Raw genomic sequence first — 20,622 nt, 5'->3', positions numbered from 1 at the left:
ATTTTTTTTATTCTAAAAAACTATGTTTTACGCAAAAGATGCACTATGGTTAATTATTTTTTCAATTTATTATAATATTGTTACATGAAATATGTCATATGTACATATTCTATTTTTATTAGTTTATTTTATTCTTCTATATAATTTTTGTAATATTAATTTTTCTTGTTCTTCTGAATGTTAATTGTCCGCACAATAAATGAATATAATATAAGTAAATATTTATCATAAAATGTATATCTTATAGCTCTTATAATATATCTCTTATAATATTAACATAATATATTAGTCTATGCTGTAGATGATACTGCTAATTTCTTCAAATGTTCCATAAATACTTGTAAGCTGACGTCGTCTGTCAGAACAGGGGCACCACTTTCCTAAATAAAACAAACCAAACGATATAATTATTTTTTGCTAAATTATTACAGGTTGCATTCTTCCAACTGCATTATTCTATTTTTGTTTTGCGTCTAATAAACAATCTAACGCTGAAGATAGAATCGCAATAGATCTGATAGCGCGCTCTTTAAATACATCTATAATATTAAAAATTTTTGTTTTTGACTGACAATGAGATTCAAAAATACCTCTAAACATATTTAATCTAATTTTTCAATTACATTAAATTATTAAAGAAATAACCAAATTTCTATTTACCCAATTATTTGTTAAAGAAGAAAATAGAAAAATTTTAAAAAAGGATAAAAAGAAAGCGAGAATATATCAGGAAAAAAGAAATAGAAAGAAAAGAAAAAAAAGATTCTTACTAAAATATCTAGAAATATTTTATTTATCACATAATATTTCATAACTAAAATTGTTTTAAGCTTTAAAGAGCCAGTTAGCTCGTATATGAGTCACTAGATACGTACCCTTTTCTATTTAGAGGGCCTATTTTTTGACACTTTCTTTTATACAGGGCGTCTGGTATTTTTTTATGGGATTTTTATGAGCAGGTAAAGCGCATGAAACTGAACAGAAAAGTCCTTACCGTTTTTCCATTTTCGCAATAGTTAACAAGTTAGTGACTTGTAAAATTTTCTGTATTAGCCCGGCCTACCGGCAAATGCAAGCGCGCTGAGCGCCCGGCCGCGACGGCCGTCCCTCCCTAACGCTTGAACCTTGAGATTGCTAGGCGCGCGGAAGGAGTTGTTACAACAAACAACAATGACTACGCACAAGCGACGCGTAACGCTAAATTCTCCCTTTGAATTATGATAGTTCCTTATCTTTTTTAATGAAAATAAAATTTTCTAACGACAAAAAGTATGTGTGTACGTGTACATACATGTGTACAAAAAATATCAGATCTAATGCTTAAAGAAGTGATTACTAAATTTATTTTTTAATAAATAACGATTATTTTTAATAAAAAATATTTTTTTCATGATAGTCTTAAACGTCGTAAACTGTCATTATAAATTTTAAAAGAAGCTGTTATCATATGCTCAAAACAAAATTTATGCTCCTTCAAAAAACATTAGAAAATTTTATCGATTAAAATGGAAATGAGAAGCAAATAAAATGTTTGTTTCAACTTTATATTCTTAATTAAAAATTAAATAACTAGGATATTTATATTTTTAATAAAATTAATCCTTGTGATAGATTTATAATACATGGAAAAAAACTTTATGGTAAAAATTACTATGGTAAATAGTAAACGCGGGCCAAGGAGGAATTATGAAAATTTTTATTGTTTTTCATCAAATTACGACAATATTTACACTACTTATATGATATAATTCTCTGAAATTTCTTCTTACAGTTCGTGGTTACTATCATAAATAATAAAATCATACATAATTTTACTAAAAATTTTCTCCGTGTAAATTTACGAATATATGAATTTATTAAATGTATGAAAACTTATAAACAATATTTATTGTGTGTGTGTGTGTGTGTGTGTGTGTGTGTGTGTGTGTGTGTGTGTGTGTGTGTGGAGGGGGGGATACATACATACACGAGCTAAAGAATAATCATTTTGTGACAGGAAAATGATTATTCCATAATTCAAGAATTGGTTTGTAATTTGTGTGTGTGTGTGTGTGTGTGTGTGTGTGTGTGTGTGTGTGTGTATGTGTGTGTACATACGCGAAAATGCTAAACATTATTTGTTTTATGTAAAGTGTGATGTTTATTATCAAGAGAATACTCTTTTCAGTCATTAAAGATAAAATAATTATTAAAAAAAATAAAATTAAAAGTGAATAATTGATTTTTTTTTAACTAGAATCATATTTTTTTACGTGTACGTGTATAGTAACCAGCGTAAATAGTAATAGTGATATAAAATCGCGGAACTAAGGCGTAATCATTTTCCTATCACAAAATGATTATTCTTTAGCTCGCGTATGTATGTACAAGGATTAATTTTATTAAAAATATAAATATCCTAGTTATTTAATTTTTAATTAAGAATATAAAGTTGAAACAAACATTTTATTTGGTTGTCATTTCCATTTTAATCGATAAAATTTTCTAATGTTTTTTGAAGAAGCATAAATTTTGTTTCGAGCATATGCATGATAACAGCTTCTTTTAAAATTTATAATGACCGTTTACGACGTTTAAGACTATCATCAAAAAATATTTTTTATTAAAAATAATTGTTATTTATTAAAAAAATAAATTTAGTAATCACTTCTTTAAGCATTAAAACTGATATTTTTTGTACACATGTATGTACACGTACACACATACTTTTTGTCGTTAGAAAATTTTATTTTCATTAAAAAAGATAAGGAACTATCATAATTCAAAGGGAGAATTTAGCGTTACGCGTCGCTTGTGCGTAGTCATTGTTGTTTGTTGTAACAACTCCTTCCGCGCGCCTAGCAATCTCAAGGTTCAAGCGCTAGGGAGGGACGGCCGCCGCGGCCGGGCGCTCAGCGCGCTTGCATTTGCCGGTAGGCCGGGCTAATACAGAAAATTTTACAAGTCACTAACTTGTTAACTATTGCGAAAATGGAAAAACGGTAAGGACTTTTTTGTTCAGTTTCATGCGCTCTACCTGCTCATAAACATCCCATAAAAAAATACCAGACACCCTGTATATATATATATATATATATATATACAGTGTTGGGTAGTATCTCTATACATGTATCTAGATACATGTATAGAGATACATTTTATGTATCTGAACCTGTATCTGAGATACATTTGAATTAGAGTATTTGTATCTGTATCTAGATACAAAACGCAGTATCTGAACTGCTTTTCAGATACATTTTCAGATACATTTTCAAATACGTTTTCACGTACTTTTTGTCTTTATTGGGAAAAAAATGTTTTTTTAAGGTCATTTTTGATTTGCTATTACTGTCGATAACGTCATTTAGATTTGCGCAAATAATACTTATGTATGAAATAACTTTGCTAACTAGTCTATAGAATCATTAGATTTTGTGCATATTACATACATTATTAATATTATTATTATTATTACAATAAAATATAATTTAAAAGACGAGAGAAACGCAAGTTTACTCAACAACTCAACAAACAAATAAAAAATTCGGAAAAGACAGTAAGAGTTCAGCGACAGGTATTTATGCGCAACACAAAAATGTAATTATTTATTTTATAATGCGCTTTTCGTGTTGCGCACAAACATTTAAATTTTTCAGATTTTTTTATTTGAATAATTTAAGAGTATCTGATACGTATCTGAGATACTTTTAAAGTATCTGAGTATCTGTATCTATATACATTTTGATTTGTGTATCTGTATCTGTATCTAGATACATTTTTTTATAAGTACCTGTATCTGTATCGAGATACATTTTAAAAGTATCTTACCCAACACTGTATATATATATATATATTTATAGTTTTTATGTACACACACACACACACACGCACGCACGCACGCACGCACGCACGCACGCACGCACGCACGCACGCACGCACGCACGCACATACATATCACGGCACAATAAAAAAATATTAAATTTTATTAAAGTTGGGTAGTGTGGGAAAGTTGTTACGTTTAATCACTGCATTTTTACAAAAAATCAGCTTTCTAAGTGAAGAAAGCTGATTTTGTTCTGGCAACAATTTTTAAATGTAGGAAAATTTGAGGAAATTGTGTAAAATATAGAGATTGATATTTTTTCTGCAATAAATATGATTCCATTAAACTATTTGTCTTTTACATATTAAAATACATTATAAAAAATGTGTGTGTGTGTGTATGTGTATATATATTACACTGAGAAAAAAAGTAATTGATTCAACAAAACGTTTAGTTGCGGGCTGCCAACAAAAGATATACTTAATACAATAATATTTGCTGTTAATGCAAGTGCGATAACGTTGATTGGACTATGTATTTATATTGCAATACCATATATTGTTGTATTGAATATATCTTTTGTTGGCAGCCTGCAACTAAAAAATTTTGTTGAATCAATTACTTTTTTTTCTCAGTGTATATTTATATAGATATGTAAAAAAAAGGTATACTTATAAATTAGAAAATCTGAAAAATTTTTAAATATTTTTTTTGTTTTTAGTAAAATATTAAAAAAAACAAAGTATTAATATAACAATAAATTAAATTATAAAATAAAAATTGCATTTTTTATAAATATCAATACTGTTAATATTAAAAAATCCAATCACCAAGGGCTAAGCAAATAGAAGAAAAAATTAATAAATAAAATAAATCAACACACCCCATTAGGTATCGGCATCCCCTAGTTCACAGGATCACGGTAACATAAAAAACAATATTACATATAAAATACAGTTACATATGTAACTTTCATATAAACATTTATATAAATAACTTTCATAAAAACATTTATATGTTTTTAAGATTTTCACGTATTTTTTCAAGAATGAATTTTATTATCTTGAAGAATATTTTCTTCAAGACAATAAAAAGTTTGCGAGTTCTAATGTAAGGTTGCTTTTCGTCCTAATAAAGTTAAGCTCTAATATTTACGAAATATTGGCATAAACAATGGATCAAGACTCATAAACCTGTTAACATTCTTGAACATTCATATAAATTATTTTATTAGTCAATTATAGATTCTTTATTTATAGATTCAATTATAGATTCTTTAATTGATTTAAAAATATATTTTGTATAAATATACAAAATTATTTTCCTATCAGTTGCACTAAAATTTTCTTAAAATTATAATTTTATTATAATAATTAATAATGGAAATTGAATATATTATAACCTTAGAATTATAATTTTATTAAAATTTAGCATTTCTTAAAAATTGTAATATTCAAAATTCTGAATATTATTTTGAACATTTTAGTAGTTTTATTATGTATTATGCATGATTGTATAGTTGAATAGAAAAAAAAGATGATTTTAATTTCAAAAATTCATTTTTTTTCATTTGTTTAGTCAAATTTGTTTAGTGAAAAAAGATTTATATTGTTATATACACAAAAGTAACAAACAATAAGAATAGATATATACTACTACAAAAGTTTCAGTTTAAAAGTTCACCACGTTTGAGATTTTCTCGCGTCCCGCAAAAAAATTAAATCTCTCGGTAAAAAAAAATCGTAAAGTTCTTAATAATACATTTTAAAGAGGAAAGATAGAAAATCTGTCTCTGCATTCAATTTTCAATTTTATATAACTTAGAAACAAAATGTTGTATAGACGAATTCTTAGTTTCGTCTGTACAAAGGTACTTTTATTTAATTGAATAAACAATCAAATGTAATCGCTACAGGACGATATCTCATTCAATTGTTTTACAAATGGTTTTAGCATTAATATACATACATAATTCGTAAAAATTTTTCGTGAAATGTGTAAGAAAATCAGGCAAGTTAAAATTTTTAAGTAGTAGTGTAAATATTTATTCCTATTATTTTCTATTAATTACGTACATTTTATCAACAAAATATTAAATATATATGTTTACTTACCGCACCATAAGCATACATATTATTGTGAGTCTGACTTGGATTGACTTTGCTTAATAAAAATCTAGCTTGAGAGCCACCTTGTTCCGTATCAATATATCGAGGCACAGGAAATCTAACAGCTAATGTTTCAGCAGCATCATCAACAGGTGCAGCTAGTAATTGTCGGAAATTTTCGTATTCTGGTAAATCTTGATACTTTAGTTGTCGCCACTGTGCAATAGTCTAAAAGAATGTAAAATGTAAAACATAAGCAAATGATTAATTTTTTTATCAGTTTTAAATGTAATTCAAAATTTTAAAATATGCACAGCAAAAAATTATAAGGAAAAGTTTTTACAATATCAATAAAATTTATACATATATCTTATAACATGCATTTTTTCTAAGATATATAAATTTTATTGATATTTTTTAAAGCCTTTTCCTGATTTTTTTTAGCTAGTTATTCTGAAACATTAACAAAAGAAGAGGAGGGGTAAAGGAGAGAAAAAGAGTTTTCATCAAAACGTTAAAATTAAAAACAAAATCAGAGTTTCATTAAAATTTTTCTACCAAAAGCAAAGAAATTTAAATGGATATATAAGAAGCTAAATGGATATTTTTCATATTTCAAAAATAATCAATATAATTACTATATATAATATATATTTGCTACAAACTTAAATCAAACTAAAAAATTATAAATTCTATCTAGTGTCGCATATATTCCTGCATTTTCTGCATTGGCTCTAAAACTCGAAATTTTGTTAATTTATTAATTTATTTTACTTACTTCTCCATGGAATATAAGTATCTGGAAAAACGTATCCATCAACAAAATTCTATCAGGTTGAATAGATGAAGTATCTAACAATACAGCTTCTGGAGGACCATTAAATCCATAACTGTATAAAACTGGTTGAATCATAACCAAAGAATCTGCTACATTTTCACGCATAAGCATATGTCTGAAAAATAAAAAAATACATAAATCTCATAGGTGTATATATAGTGAAGAAGTTACATAAAGTTTAATATCTTAAGAACTATACAATCAATTTTAATTGATTCTCTCTATTATCTTTTCACATTAATTCCACCAGACAAAATTAAACATTCCTGACATATTCATGAAATGTGTACAATACCCCAAAGTAACATTTAAACAATATTTCTCAAAATATCTTTACAATAAAAACAATATTCCATCATTAGTAAAAAAAACATTCAAAATTTTAGACCTTCCAAGAATACTTAAATTCCATACTTTATATTCCATATATTCAAAAAAATGATAGTTTTTCCAAGAATGTGTATGTGCGTGTGTGCGTGCGTGTGTGTGTGTAAAGTTCCTATGTAAATTAATTTTTAAATAAAATTATATTTATCGAAATATCAAGTTCCTTCTTGGCAATGTAATGCTTGAAGTAATAAATTCTATTCTATATTTCAGAAAAATAAGAAATAAGCTTACCTATAAAAGCTGGTTTCATCTGGTGAATTATTAAATACTTGCAGAAATTGGGATCTGCGTAAGTGGTACATAAATTGTGGATACATGGAAAAGTTTTGAGCCAATCTAAAGCTATTTGGATCATCTTTTGCATACTCTCCAAACTTTTGACACTATAATATATAAGAATTATAATAATAAAATAAGATTTTATATTTTGAAAGTTATATAAAAATATATACAAGATGAACATTTAAATTAAAACATTTGAATATCTTGAAAACTAAAAAGAAAAGATTTTATTTAAAAAATGTTCCAAATAAAAGTTATATGACCGCCCTGTGTAAGTGAGCGAATGAGTGAGAGTGAAAGAAAGTGAAAGAGAGAGAGAGGAGCGACAAATAATAAAATTGATTTAAAAAGAAACAATACTTTTAGGATACAAATAATTATCAATCTTTTGCATTAAAATTATATTATTTTTTAAATATAAATTTTTTTTTAATTCTTCTAACAAATTCTTCTAATTTAAAAAATCAATAATTTAGAAGATATTTTATATTCTGGCACATGTTTCATGGCACATTAATTTTTTAATAATTGTACTTTAATATTTTTATACATAAAATGAAATAAATCTACTGGTGTAAAGAAAATGTATAGCTGCTTTACAAAAAATATATAAATGTATTCTATAAATTGTAATAATTTTTTTAAAACACAACTATGTATTTACTTTACACCAACCGATTTACTCACTGTTTAATATATAAAAATATTGAGATGCAATTATTAAATATTAATAATTTTTACGAAATATTTTATATTTCACGTTAAAATATGTCAAAATAAAGTATAGCATATCTCATAAATTAGTGGTTTTTTTTATTTTACTTTAATATACTTATAAAATATTTTTATATACTTTTGTATTTAGATAATTAGAGAAGAAACATATTAAAAATATTACGTATCTTTATTATAAAAAATAGTAATATACTTTCATATTATCTTAAAAAGCTATTTCAAAATATTGATTTTATCATTATTTATCTTTTTTCACATGCAAATCATACAATTTTCATTTAAAACATTTTTTCTAAAATGTTTTTTTTTTCAAGATATTTAAACGATTAAATTTAAATTCCTCGTCTTGTATAATATATACAAAAATGTATAACGTAAAATTATATATGTCATTCAGGCACTCAATTAACTTATTTTACATAATTTTATTAAAAGTAACTACTAACAAGTCTAATCAGCATACGATCGACCCATCTTAAAACATCCGGACCATCATCGCTTTCTGCTCTGAATACGGCTAAACGTGACATAAGAACAGCTGCTGCTTCCTGGTCAAATCCAGCACTGATATGATGTAATGATGATGACGCATCTGCCCAACTAGAATTCAAGATATTTTAGAAATATTAAAAATCTATAAATTATTACATAATAACAAAAATAAATCAAAACAACGTTTTTAGAACCAACGATTGATGACGATTGTTCAAGATTTATTTATTTAAAAAAAATATATGTACAAACGTTTCAACATATTAGCTTTGGCTCTCTTCAGTATATGCTTATGCTTTACATAATAACTATCGCAATCAATCTCCTAACAAATTATAAATTTATGTTTTTCTTTTCATTTTATATTTAATAGTCCTCTTTTTTTTAATCTTAAAATCTGAAGATGATCAAAACCCATGCATTGAAACGTTTACACGTACATAATTTTTTTAAACAGATAAATCTTAATAACCAACATCAAGATCTAGCCCTAAAACCATTATTTCGATTCATTTTCGTTATTAAATAAAAAAAGCTCACTAATCTTTGATTCAAAATTTGTAATTATATAATTCTATAGTAAAAATTTTTCTTACAGTATCTCATAATATTCTTCAGAATTTTTCGAATTTATAAAAAAATTTTTTTAATTATCTAAAATTTTTCAAATTTTTTCAAAAATTTAGAAAAATTTTTATAATGTAAAATCTTATACTCTGTAAAAATTTACATGTATAAAGATTTCTAAAAAAGATCTAAACTAGATATTTTTTATATTTGTCAGATTTTATAAATTTTCTTCAGAAATTATAGAAGAAATTTTAAAATTAATTTATTGGATTGTCGGAAAAGTCATGACGTATTTTGCTACGTTTTTCACCTAAATATCGAGTTTGTTCGATGTATCTTGAGATAATCAGCTTCTTGAGGTAATCGTGAATGCTTAAATGCCTTAAATGATGGATGTTCAATGTTTCTGCAGTTTCTCGTGTCGTATAATGTGGGTTTGACTTAATCAATGCTTTATTTTCTCATCAACCTTGATAGGCCTTCCTGACCGAAGAGCGTCGTTGAAATCAAAATCACCAGCACGGAATTTCATCGTTGGCATTGATGTTCTTGTAGAACATTGTCAACGTAAACTTTACACAACTTTTCACAAACTTGACACGCGTTCTTCCCTTTACGGAAGTACAACAGTAAAATATGGCGAAAATATACAGTTTGGTCTTTCATCTTCAATTTGTAAATTCTCCAAAACTCAACCAAATTGCTCAATTTCTTTTTAGAATGAAGCTAGAACTGTCAGCTATTAAATGACAATGCAATAACGAAGATACGAATGACTTTAGTATTTCTACAAATGAATTAGCGCCATATGTTGCAAAAATGCGTCATGACTTTTCCGATAACCTAATACATATATAATTATTACTAGAAAAGATGTAGACTTTTTATATCTTGTCGTATTTGCTTTAAAACAATTTTTTTTCTTTCTATCTATTGTAATGAGATCGAACAAAGGTGAAATGAAAATGAAATTAAAAAAGGTACAGCATTAGCAGGTTTCTCAATTATATTTGAATGAAATAATAATAAAGTGATGTTTTGAACCTTAAAATTGGATTCCGAAATAAAAATAAAGTATTTTAAATACAGTATATTAAATACATGTATATCTATGTCCAATAATTTATGATATAAATACTCTTATTTGAGTATTTTTTAAAAAAAATTTACGTAAATATTTTAATTTTTGAATGAAAATATGAGAAATTTTCTAACACAGTTATAAAATTAAAAAATTCTTAAAAATTATGAGAAATTTTCTGAGAAAAATTTTTACCAAAGTATATGGTCACAAAACTAATTATTCAGATACAAAATATTAGGAGTTTATATTACGCTATAAATTAAAATATAATTTTTTAGGAAAACTCGATTGAAAGTAAAAGTGCCTGTAATAAATTTCCATCAAAAGTAAACTTGTGTTCAAACTGAAAAAAATTCACTAGCCTGTTATTTAAAAAAATCAAATTAAATATATATTTAAAATTGTAACAAAGCATCAATTCTATTTTATCTATATTTTTATCAATTTTTACTTAAGTACGAAAAAATATAAAATAAAATATAAAAATAAAAATATAATATAAAGAATAATAAATTCTAGCATAATAATTTTAAGTAGACAAAAAAATCTTAAATATAGTTACGAAACTAATTGTTCGAACAAACAAGTTATTGTTTACTTTAAACTACTTTAGACTACAAAAATTAAAATTATATTTTTGGTGGAAATATCGGCAAGAATTTTTACTTCCAATAGCTTTCTAAAAAATTATAATGTTTGGTAACTTTGTGTAAAATAATCCTCCATATTCTATGTCCGAACAATTAATTTCGTGATTGTATGTTGAAAAATATAAAAAGATATTTACTTTCTTGCGACAGTAGTAACTCGAATTCTTCTTTGTCCACTGCTATGTTGATATTGCGTGATAAATTGAATACAGCCTCTCCCACCTTGCGGAATTGGAGCTGTATGTTGATTTACAACTTCAAAGAATAATGCTGTTGTTGTAGATGGTGTCAATGAACAAAATTTCCATTGACAGGTACCACCCAAACCTACTTCTTGTTCTCCAACGCTAGATCCTTTTACTCCTAATGATACACAAGGTCCAATTGCTCCAGAAACTTTAATTTCTCGAGATGTTTTTACTTCTAAAGTGGCATTGAATGCCATTTTCAGATCACCCTTGGCATCCTTAACAAATACTCGTTGAAAAGTTTGTTTGAATAAAGAAGAATTAAATGAATCTCCCATCACCATATGACCACCAGTAGAATTACAACATTGACGCATTTCTAATAAACCAGTTTGATCAAGGGCACAAGAATAAATATCTATTATATGACCATTAGTTGCAGCGCGTGATGCAAGTGCATCATAATGCTTAGTCGCCTTCTTCATATGTTTAGCATTATCTTTCTGAATATCATGATGTGATCTAATTGGTTGTCGTAAATCATCAGTCACTACTTGGCCAGGTCCTTGAGAACATGGTCCACCAACGAATAACATAATCCTTAAATATATTAGCTTTAATAGAAATATAATATTAATGACAATATAGTCAGTATTTATTGTCATGTATAAATACCTAGCACCAGTATTTGCATAACTAGCTTCTAACAAACCCGTAGCAACTGCCAATGCCACGCCTGTAGATCGTAAGGGACGTTTTCCTGGTCCAACAGGCCAAGGATCACGTTGTAACTCTCCCAAAATGTCTATTAAGCTCATATCGCATTTTTGTACCGGTTGTAAAAAACGATTAGCAGGTGGTAACGATTGCATACCAGGTCCTCTTGGCTGATTTGGATTTTGTCCTGGAATTGGTCTACCAATACCTATCAAAATACAAAAATATGTATATATACATATAAAATTTTAAATAAGTAATTTAAAACTTGTATTACCCAACATATCTTGAACTTGTTTCGGTTGAAGATCCTTTGTGCCACGGAATACATAACTTTTACTACAACCCTCGCATCCCAATTCATGAACTTGAACCATTCTGCCAAATGTGATGAGACCAATAAGGGCATTAAGTGGTAGTAGAGATAGTGACGTTTGTAATGAATCTTTAAGTGCTCCCAATTCTTCATCATCCAGACAAGTATCCACAACAAGTAGAAATATAGGTGGTAAACATTGGGCACGCTAAACATAATATTATATAATCGACGGTATAAAATCTTGTTATCACCGAAAATAATATAAATTACAAAGTAAGTAACTCTAGTTGACACAAATGCAAAATTATTTATTGTGAAGTTGCACGATGTTTCAACTTCACTAGGTCTTTTTTAAATGACAGTGACCACATTGGTATAAGATAATATAATCATTACAGAAACACTATAAATCCAAACATTCATAACCACGAACTTATAATTCAAATAATATTTCTGATATTAATTGTACAATAATTTTTGTCATAATAAACAGTTTCGTAAATTCATTAAAAAAGACAAAAGTAAGACTATTTTTGTCTTTTATTTGTACCGACGTGTTATAACAAATTCTACTTATTTTACTTTTTACATTTACAAATTAATCTTATCATGATGAACGTTATTGCACAATTGACATTATCTCCACAAGTATGATGGTATGGATTTATAGTGTTTCTGTAATGTGAGAGAGAGAGAGAGAGAGAGAGAGAGAGAGAGAGAGAGAGAGAGAGAGAGAGAGAGAGAGACTGTCTCATATCAGCATGATCACTGTCACTTGAAAAGAAATTTTGATTTTAGTTAATTTATAGCAAAAATTAAATGTTAGAATATCTATATTTATATATTTGTTATTAATAAAATTTAGGCTTTTGCTTGATACTTTATTTACAATTTACGTACCATTATCGTATATTCGATTGTTGAGAACATTGGGATAAGTTCTGCAGGTTGATGCTGTTCTGAAATTGCACCATATTGTGGTGGAAACTGAAATACATATATAAAATATATATATAAAACATTCTGTAAATTATATACAGAGTGTATCATTTTAATTGTCAACATTTTGTAAAAATTTTGTAAATAACACATTACTGAAAATATTACAGACAAAAGTTATAATTTGAAAGAAAGCAAATAACCCATACAGCAGTGAAATTTTTCAAAAGTATCTAAGAAATATTTCAACCAAAAAGTAAAGTATTTCATAAAAAATTGCGAAATATACAACACTTCTGAGACAGCTGTGGAATAACAAAATATTCGCGATTTTTGAAATTTTTCACAATATTCAATATGTTTTCAAATTTACCGAATATGAAAGATCTAAAAACATTTCCATTACAACTATTTCATATCACATATTGCAAAATTATTTCAGAATTATTACACATAAAATATAAGGTTAAAATTTTAAACTTTTTGGTATTTTTCTTCAAGAATTGGTACTGTGTGGAAATATATATAAAATTAATTTTCAAAAAAAAATCGATTTTTTTAAGTAAGATCGCATCTTACATAAAAGTAGCTATTCTTTTTTAAATACAATTATACAATTTTTTTACATGATTTTTACATGATATAATTCTTCTAACTATTCTCTGCATTAAAGTAAAGCTATCAAAAAATTAATAATTATATTGACAGTACAAAATACTTTCTATTTTATTATGGCATATTTCAATGTAAATTATTCATTTTTTAACAAATGGACGTTAAAGATATATGTTTCTTATTTCAAAATATTACAGAAAATATCAAACTTTAGAAAATGTTCTATTATACATTTAAATATCTATGTTAAATTTGAACACAATTCTCTTATTGGTTTAAAAGTTCTTTAATTTTTTTATTTTTGATACTTAAATACATAAAATTGCGTTTTGTGTAATATTTACAAATTTGATGAAGAAATAGCATTATGTGAATTAAATCTCATTTATTAAACATACTAATTAAAACTCTATAATAAATAATCTGTATATAATATCTATATAATATATAATCTCTATATGTATAATATATAAACTCTATGTAATAAATAATTTTTTTTTCACTTCCTTATTTAAAAGTTATTTATCTAAAACTGCAATAAAATACAGTTATTTGCACTACTTAAGTCAAACTATTTTGTTCTTTGCAATAATTTCAAGGTTAAAATTTAAATATCCATGATTGAAATTTTTTATTATTAATTAGAAAAAAAAGAATTAACCTAAGAAATATGCACTTTTTAAATTTTGATAACTAATATTATCTAAACATCCTTAATATTGTTATGCACAAAGTAATAAGATGATAAATCAATGGTAATAAATAAAAACAACACATACTTTTCAAAAAAGATATGTAACTGCAAATACATTGCAAATTAATAATTTTAATAATAGGCAATTAAAATGAAATACCTTGTATGTATGTATGTATGTATGTTTATATGCATGTATGTGTGTACATACAGACGGGAATGCCTATCTATCTGAAGTTAGCTGCGTTCTGGAATTTCTAGAGTGTATGTAACATATTCTTCTATTGAAATTGGAACGCAACTAACTTTGAATGACCGGGCAGTCCTGTCCGCGTGTATACGTATGTATATATGTATTATATATACACACATTTTAATGACACCGTATGTATACATGCATAGAGAGTATTTACAAATTTATAGTTACAAATCTTGAATGCATGAACTAATATTGAAAAACAGAGAAATTTCAGTAAATGTAAATTAAAAATTTAACTATTATAAGAATACACACACACACACACACACAAACAAATACAGATTATTAAAAATATTCAATGTCAACCAATCTGAAGACCTTAGCAATTTTCTTTATTGATATTCGGTAACAGAAATACAAGATTTTTCCTTTATTTCATGTTCTTTGTATTTACTATTTTCATCTCACTTGAATTAATGATTATCACAGTTCCTTTTTCAAATATTTTTATAAATAATAAAAATTAAAAAATTTAAGAATTTGATGATTAAAATACGATAAATCTACATGTGATAAAAAGCTGTATGCAAATCTCAAATCTATTTTTCATTAAAAATAGAGGTAAAATAATAACATATTTTACTTTTAAAGCCTGTAAAACCGTAACTCAAAAAATTAGTATCATATTTAAAATCCGATTATATATGTTAAATATATACAGGCATCTCTCTACTTAAGATTATCTCAAGTTCTTCCAGCACACTAATGATAAAAAATACACAAAATTATAACGAAGCTGACTAAATAAATGTTAAATATAATAATCAAAATTAAATAATAATTTTATAATATTAAATATTATACTAAGAGTTATACTTTAAAAGATATTTCTCACTTGTTGAAATTAATCTTTAAACTAAATATTAATTTTTTTGTAATATAGTAAACATATTAATTATATTTTTTAAAAAATTTTTGTCATTTCCTATATAAATAGAGGTTTATAATTTTATAAAATTAAAATATTATTTTACATAAATAATATATGTATCTATATATGTATATGTATGAAGTATAAAGGTTATTCGATTTACAATTCGATTTACGACCAAAGTATGGAAATAAATATATCATCTAAGCAAAAATCTGTATATTTTTTCTAAAGTAAAATTTTCATATTAAAAAAAAAATCTTGCAATACTATAATATAAAAGTATTCTTTAATCAATTGCATATTAATAAAAAAAGCATATTGCTAAAGCACAATTGCATATCTCATACAGTACAGAATACCGAAAGAATATTTATGAAATAAGTAATATTAAAATATGAATATTTTTTCGTATTCCTTTTATATAATTTAAAAGAGTAATTTTTAATAAAAAAATAACATTACATAAATTTAATTTATTAATAAAATCAATAATAACAAAAATAAAAGGTTCCAAAACATGTTTCTAATTACCTAATAAATAAATTTAAAAAATATATAATATTGAATCTTATTACTTAACATTAATTCTTCTGACTTTCTAAAATGTATTTAGGAACATATAGTATATTACATATATGTATATAACACATAGTTTATTACATATAGTTTTAAAAAGAAAAAAGAATTTTTTAATAATAAACATTACAATTTAATTTTTAAAACTTAGATTATTTTCTAAAAATTAAAAAAATTATTTTAAATATTTATTTCATATTCATTTTTTCTAACAATTTAATAATGTGCATAACATGTACAATTCAATATTATACATTCACAATGTTATAATTTAACATGTCTAAAATAAAATCAATTAAACATTTGTGCTATATAAATAATAATTGCTAAATTATATATAATTGCTAAACTATATATAATTATACATGCACATCCAATATCCTTCCTCTCAAATAAAGTGTGATGTTTGAATTAATCAAATATTATTAATAGATTTTTCATACTTTGTGTTAGTGTTCTGCATTATGCTAGAACTTATATCAAAATATATATTGCCTTTCCGTCAACAAAATTTAACAATATGCAGAATCTAATCTCTCTATTTGTATATTCCGAAAATTAAGTAATTAATATTGTTAAAACCTATTTATTAATAAGTTAGAAGTACAGTTAAAATAAATAATTTAGTTCATATAAAGGAAAAACAGGTTTTTTTCTTACAGGATTTCTCTGAAAGCACAAATTGCAGACCCATAGCTTTGCACGATAGTCTACTTGGCATAATGGATTTAAGATAGCCCTGCAGGTTGATCTCGTACATAAAACTGGATCATATTGAATTGGTGGAAGATCTCGTTCTTTAATCAATTGATATAAGGTACCCAATGGTACGACCAATCTGGTAGCATCAATACGTGACGAGGGCCATACATTCCATGTGAAACGCACACCATCGCGATCTTCGTTTTGTTGAATAAAATCTTCATATGTCGTCATAATGCTGTAAGACATAACAGTTCATTTTTTAAATGCAAGTAGTTTGGTTTTTTCAGCTACATTTTCGACATTAACCTTTTTTCTATTTTTCATATAATTGCTTTTTGTACAAAAGTATAATAAATAGTTATCGACAGAGAGGAATAGTAAACAGTTTTGGAATTAATATAATATATATATATATATATATATATATATATAGAAATATAAAATAATGTAAAAAATTATTATAGTAGCATAAACATAAATTAATACACTCACGATTATCTTCATACAAAGTGTACATTAATTAGCACTATTATGTTTACTAAATAACTTTTCTTTAAGATATTAACAAGAAAATAACAAATTTTTATTAAAAAAATTTTTATTAACAAAAACGTCTCAAACACACTGGGGCAGGCCACGTCACTGCTGATCACTGCACGTCACTTAAAGATAAAAGGCATGCGCAGACGTGTCTTCCGCACATTCGGACAGACTCGGAAGTCCGTAGCAAGCATAGACATGCGTATATGAAGATCAGGGGCTCAATTCTTGAATTTATTGGCAAGAGAAACGTATGCGCAAATACCCACTCTAACAGAAAAGTTACAAGTTTATTGGTTAAAAGCCATACGATAGCCAATAAGGTTCCAACTTTTCTGCAAGAACAGAATTTGCGAATACGTTTCTCTTGTGATTCTTGCGAATGAATTCAAGAATCGAGCCCCAAGGGGGGATTCTAACGTATAGCGTTTTCGATTTGCTGACTCGACCTAACTCTGAGTCAATGGTTTGTTCTTTTCCACTGCAAAAAAAGAGATAAACTGTGCAAGAAATGAAGATAAAAGGAACAGACCATTGACCCGGAGTCGGGTCGAGTCTTTGAGTATATATACATGGAGGAGGAATTGCTATGGTTTCATGTAGACCGTAAGTGTGTCCAAGATCTGTGCAAGAGAGAAAGGTATATCATGATACTCGCTTTCTCTGCGCATGCGTTAATATCATTATCTGCACCGCAGTTTCAACACTTCTTGTGCACTTCTTGTGCACTTTTGTACTTATTGTATGTGTGTGTAAAACATACAATGCCAGCCATTGTACATATAGCGTTTGACGCATGCGCAGAGAGAGCAGGTATCATGATATACCTTTCTCTCTCGCAATGTGTGCGTCGCGACACCTCGGTCGCCTGACCGACGCGGGAGCTCTCCTTTCGAATTTCGGGCAGCCCGCTTACACGAACTCTACCCGGGTATGGCGAGAGCTTGTTGCCGATGGAAAATCTTGTGGGATTTGGTTAGTGTGACCTTGATGTAGTTAAGATTAAGAAATCTGGATATATATATATGTATATATTTATTAATAAAACAACGTATAGGATTATTACATGTATCACTTAATTTTCGGGTGGAAATATAATGATTTGTGCTACTGTATCGCTATTGTATTCTGCTGTTGGATCTAAAGGTTCTAGCTCTGGGGAATCGTGGTCGGAATCGCTGAGCGTAATTATTTCAGGCGCGTTGGACGTTAACTGGTTATAATTTTCCAGAGGGACGGTGTCCTCTTGGAACAAGTCAATGGAAGAGATTGCTCTTCCTGGCGGAGCGTCTGTGACTGGAGGAGGAAGGGGGGTGTATTCCAGCGGGTAGCTCACAAAATTCTCAATTTCCTCGAAAGCCCGCTCTAGAGCTTTTTGTTGGGCTTTAAGGATCTTTTCTCTTTTCCTTTTTCCAGCGCGGTGGCGATTCTTCTTGATGGTCTACAAATAAACGCTTGGTTAAGCGAGTGAACGCTTAGTTAAGCATCTTTCTGCGTCAAGGGAAATTAGGGCCGTCGAGTATATTCGTGCTTGTGAATAATTAACTAACTTATATCGCTGGCAAGCGATAGAATGCTCGCTAGCGGAATCTACGGTTTTGTTCACTTATATCGCTGGCGAGCGATAGAATGCTCGCTAGCGGAATCTATGGTTTCGTTGAGCACGAATATACCGGCTTTTCTAATTTCACTGACGATGTTTAATCATTGAGCCTACTCACTTTAGGTGTTGTAGAATTCATCGCGGCACAAGGGAGGGGAGAGGGTTGTACCTAGAGGAGTTGATTTACAATTATTTGGAAGTGGATCGACAATTAATCCTTATAATCCTTATTATCGAAAGGATTCCTTATAATATGGCGCAGTTCAATTTAAGAAAATATCGGAAAATATTCTAGGGAGCGAAAGTAAACAATAATTAATCAGTACTCACCAGTTATAATATAGTTTGAAGCAATAGCTCGGTCCGGTAACAATTAGATGGTTGATGTAGGTTGACGGTTGAAGGTGGTCGATCGCAGAGATGTGTTGATGACGGCAGTCTGTCGGAGCACGCACCGTTTAACTTAAGTACAATGAGTTGATCGCGAAGCTGTACGAGAGAGGTTGCAGATAACTTGAAGATTAAAAAGTGACGCTTGACTGAGAACTGAACTAATCGCTGAATGAGTATGCTGAACAAGTGTCGAAAAAATAATGATGATCCATCCGGCCTCTGTGCGCGGATTTAAATAGGGCGCGAACAAAGGGATCGAGCAAAATCGGCGCTGCGCTCAGCGGCCGCTAGCGCTCCGGAGTAGGGAACACGCGCGAAGCGCAAGAGTCGGTAAGAGTGGGAGTGATTCGGCGGCTTGGCGGGAACCGAGTTTCGGGGGCCGCTGATAAGGCGCGTGAGACCGTTTGCACGTGTGCGGATGTTTATTGGAGATATCTCATCTAGGATTTCGTCGATCATTTGATCCGGAATATTTTTCGGCTAGGATCGCTTTCACTACCAAATATCTCGCCGGTTTATCAATCTTAATTATTTCTTGGGCGCGACATCTCGTCGCCAACGTGAAATGGATATCTTACGGACTGTTTATGTTAAATGCCTAGCTATGGTTCACCTGATCTTCCGACACGCAGTCCGGATATTACGCGGATTAATTTCGTATTGTATTTCTTTAAGCGCGACATCCTGTCGCGGTCGTGTTGATAATAGCAGATTTTGTTTTAGAACCGTTCGGTTTGAATCTTTGAGGATTTAGTTGACGAGATATCATTTCTTTAATCATCCGACAGTGCACGTGCATGGGCCTTTACAAGTATCCGGTTTTTATTTATCTTACAGTTAATTAATCCTCGACGAACCCATAAGCAATACGAGAGTAAGAATTTAGAAGTTTAAACGATCCGATTGCCTATGCGTTCGTACCGATAAGAGAGTTAAAATAATGTTAGATATAACTTAAAGTATATGTATATGTAATATATGGTTTTGATATATATATGTACGTAATTTTAAAGTACGATTAAGTGCTTAATATTTGAATTATTATTATATAATGACGACTTAAACGAAAGTAAGAATGAGCCATAGAAGCGCATTACTGAGTAAGGTAACTCAGCGCGCGTGCATCCGGACAAGTTTTGCGAGAAAACTTGGACAAAATTTTCCGGACGCTGGGACGTTACAATATACTCAAAGGGTCGAGTCAACAAATCGAAAACGCTAAAGCCCGTATCAGACTAATGATTGGGAT

General features: G+C 28.1%; 1 protein-coding gene across 3 annotated transcripts; it reads right to left on the bottom strand.

The window, feature by feature from the left end:
- Positions 1–110: 110 nt before the first annotated feature.
- LOC105834173 (protein transport protein Sec23A) lies at positions 111–17,509 on the bottom strand. 3 transcript variants are annotated; one of them, XM_012676462.3, is made up of 12 exons: positions 17,324–17,509; positions 16,793–17,072; positions 13,076–13,162; positions 12,134–12,380; positions 11,815–12,064; positions 11,089–11,739; positions 8,602–8,755; positions 7,370–7,521; positions 6,689–6,863; positions 5,917–6,138; positions 4,686–4,706; positions 111–380 (listed from the first exon to the last, which is right to left on the bottom strand). In XM_012676462.3, the coding sequence occupies exons 2-12, from the start codon at positions 17,066–17,068 to the stop codon at positions 291–293; spliced, it is 2,325 nt and encodes a 774-aa protein (XP_012531916.1). In that variant the 5' UTR covers positions 17,069–17,072; positions 17,324–17,509; the 3' UTR covers positions 111–290. The 3 variants fall into 3 exon arrangements, with proteins under 3 accessions (XP_012531916.1, XP_012531915.1, XP_012531917.1); XM_012676461.3 differs by having other exon boundaries at positions 17,330–17,509; XM_012676463.3 differs by lacking the exon at positions 4,686–4,706 and having other exon boundaries at positions 113–380; positions 17,330–17,508.
- Positions 17,510–20,622: the final 3,113 nt, after the last annotated feature.

This window comes from Monomorium pharaonis, chromosome 2 (assembly GCF_013373865.1).
Source record: "Monomorium pharaonis isolate MP-MQ-018 chromosome 2, ASM1337386v2, whole genome shotgun sequence".
Taxonomy (NCBI): domain Eukaryota; kingdom Metazoa; phylum Arthropoda; class Insecta; order Hymenoptera; family Formicidae; genus Monomorium; species Monomorium pharaonis.
The sequence above is the reverse complement of the archived record's forward strand: the minus strand, read 5'-3'. Positions and strand labels throughout refer to the sequence as shown.

Excerpts from the sequence above, each read along its gene's own strand:
- LOC105834173 (XM_012676462.3), bottom strand. The coding sequence starts at position 17,068 with ATGACGACATATGAAGATTTTATTCAACAAAACGAAGATCGCGATGGT. Across the intron at positions 12,065-12,133 it reads ACAAGTTCAAGATATGTTGG|GTATTGGTAGACCAATTCCA; the intron begins GTAATACAAGTT and ends GTATTTTGATAG. Across the intron at positions 381-4,685 it reads GGATGCCGATACCTAATGGG|GAAAGTGGTGCCCCTGTTCT; the intron begins GTGTGTTGATTT and ends TGTTTTATTTAG.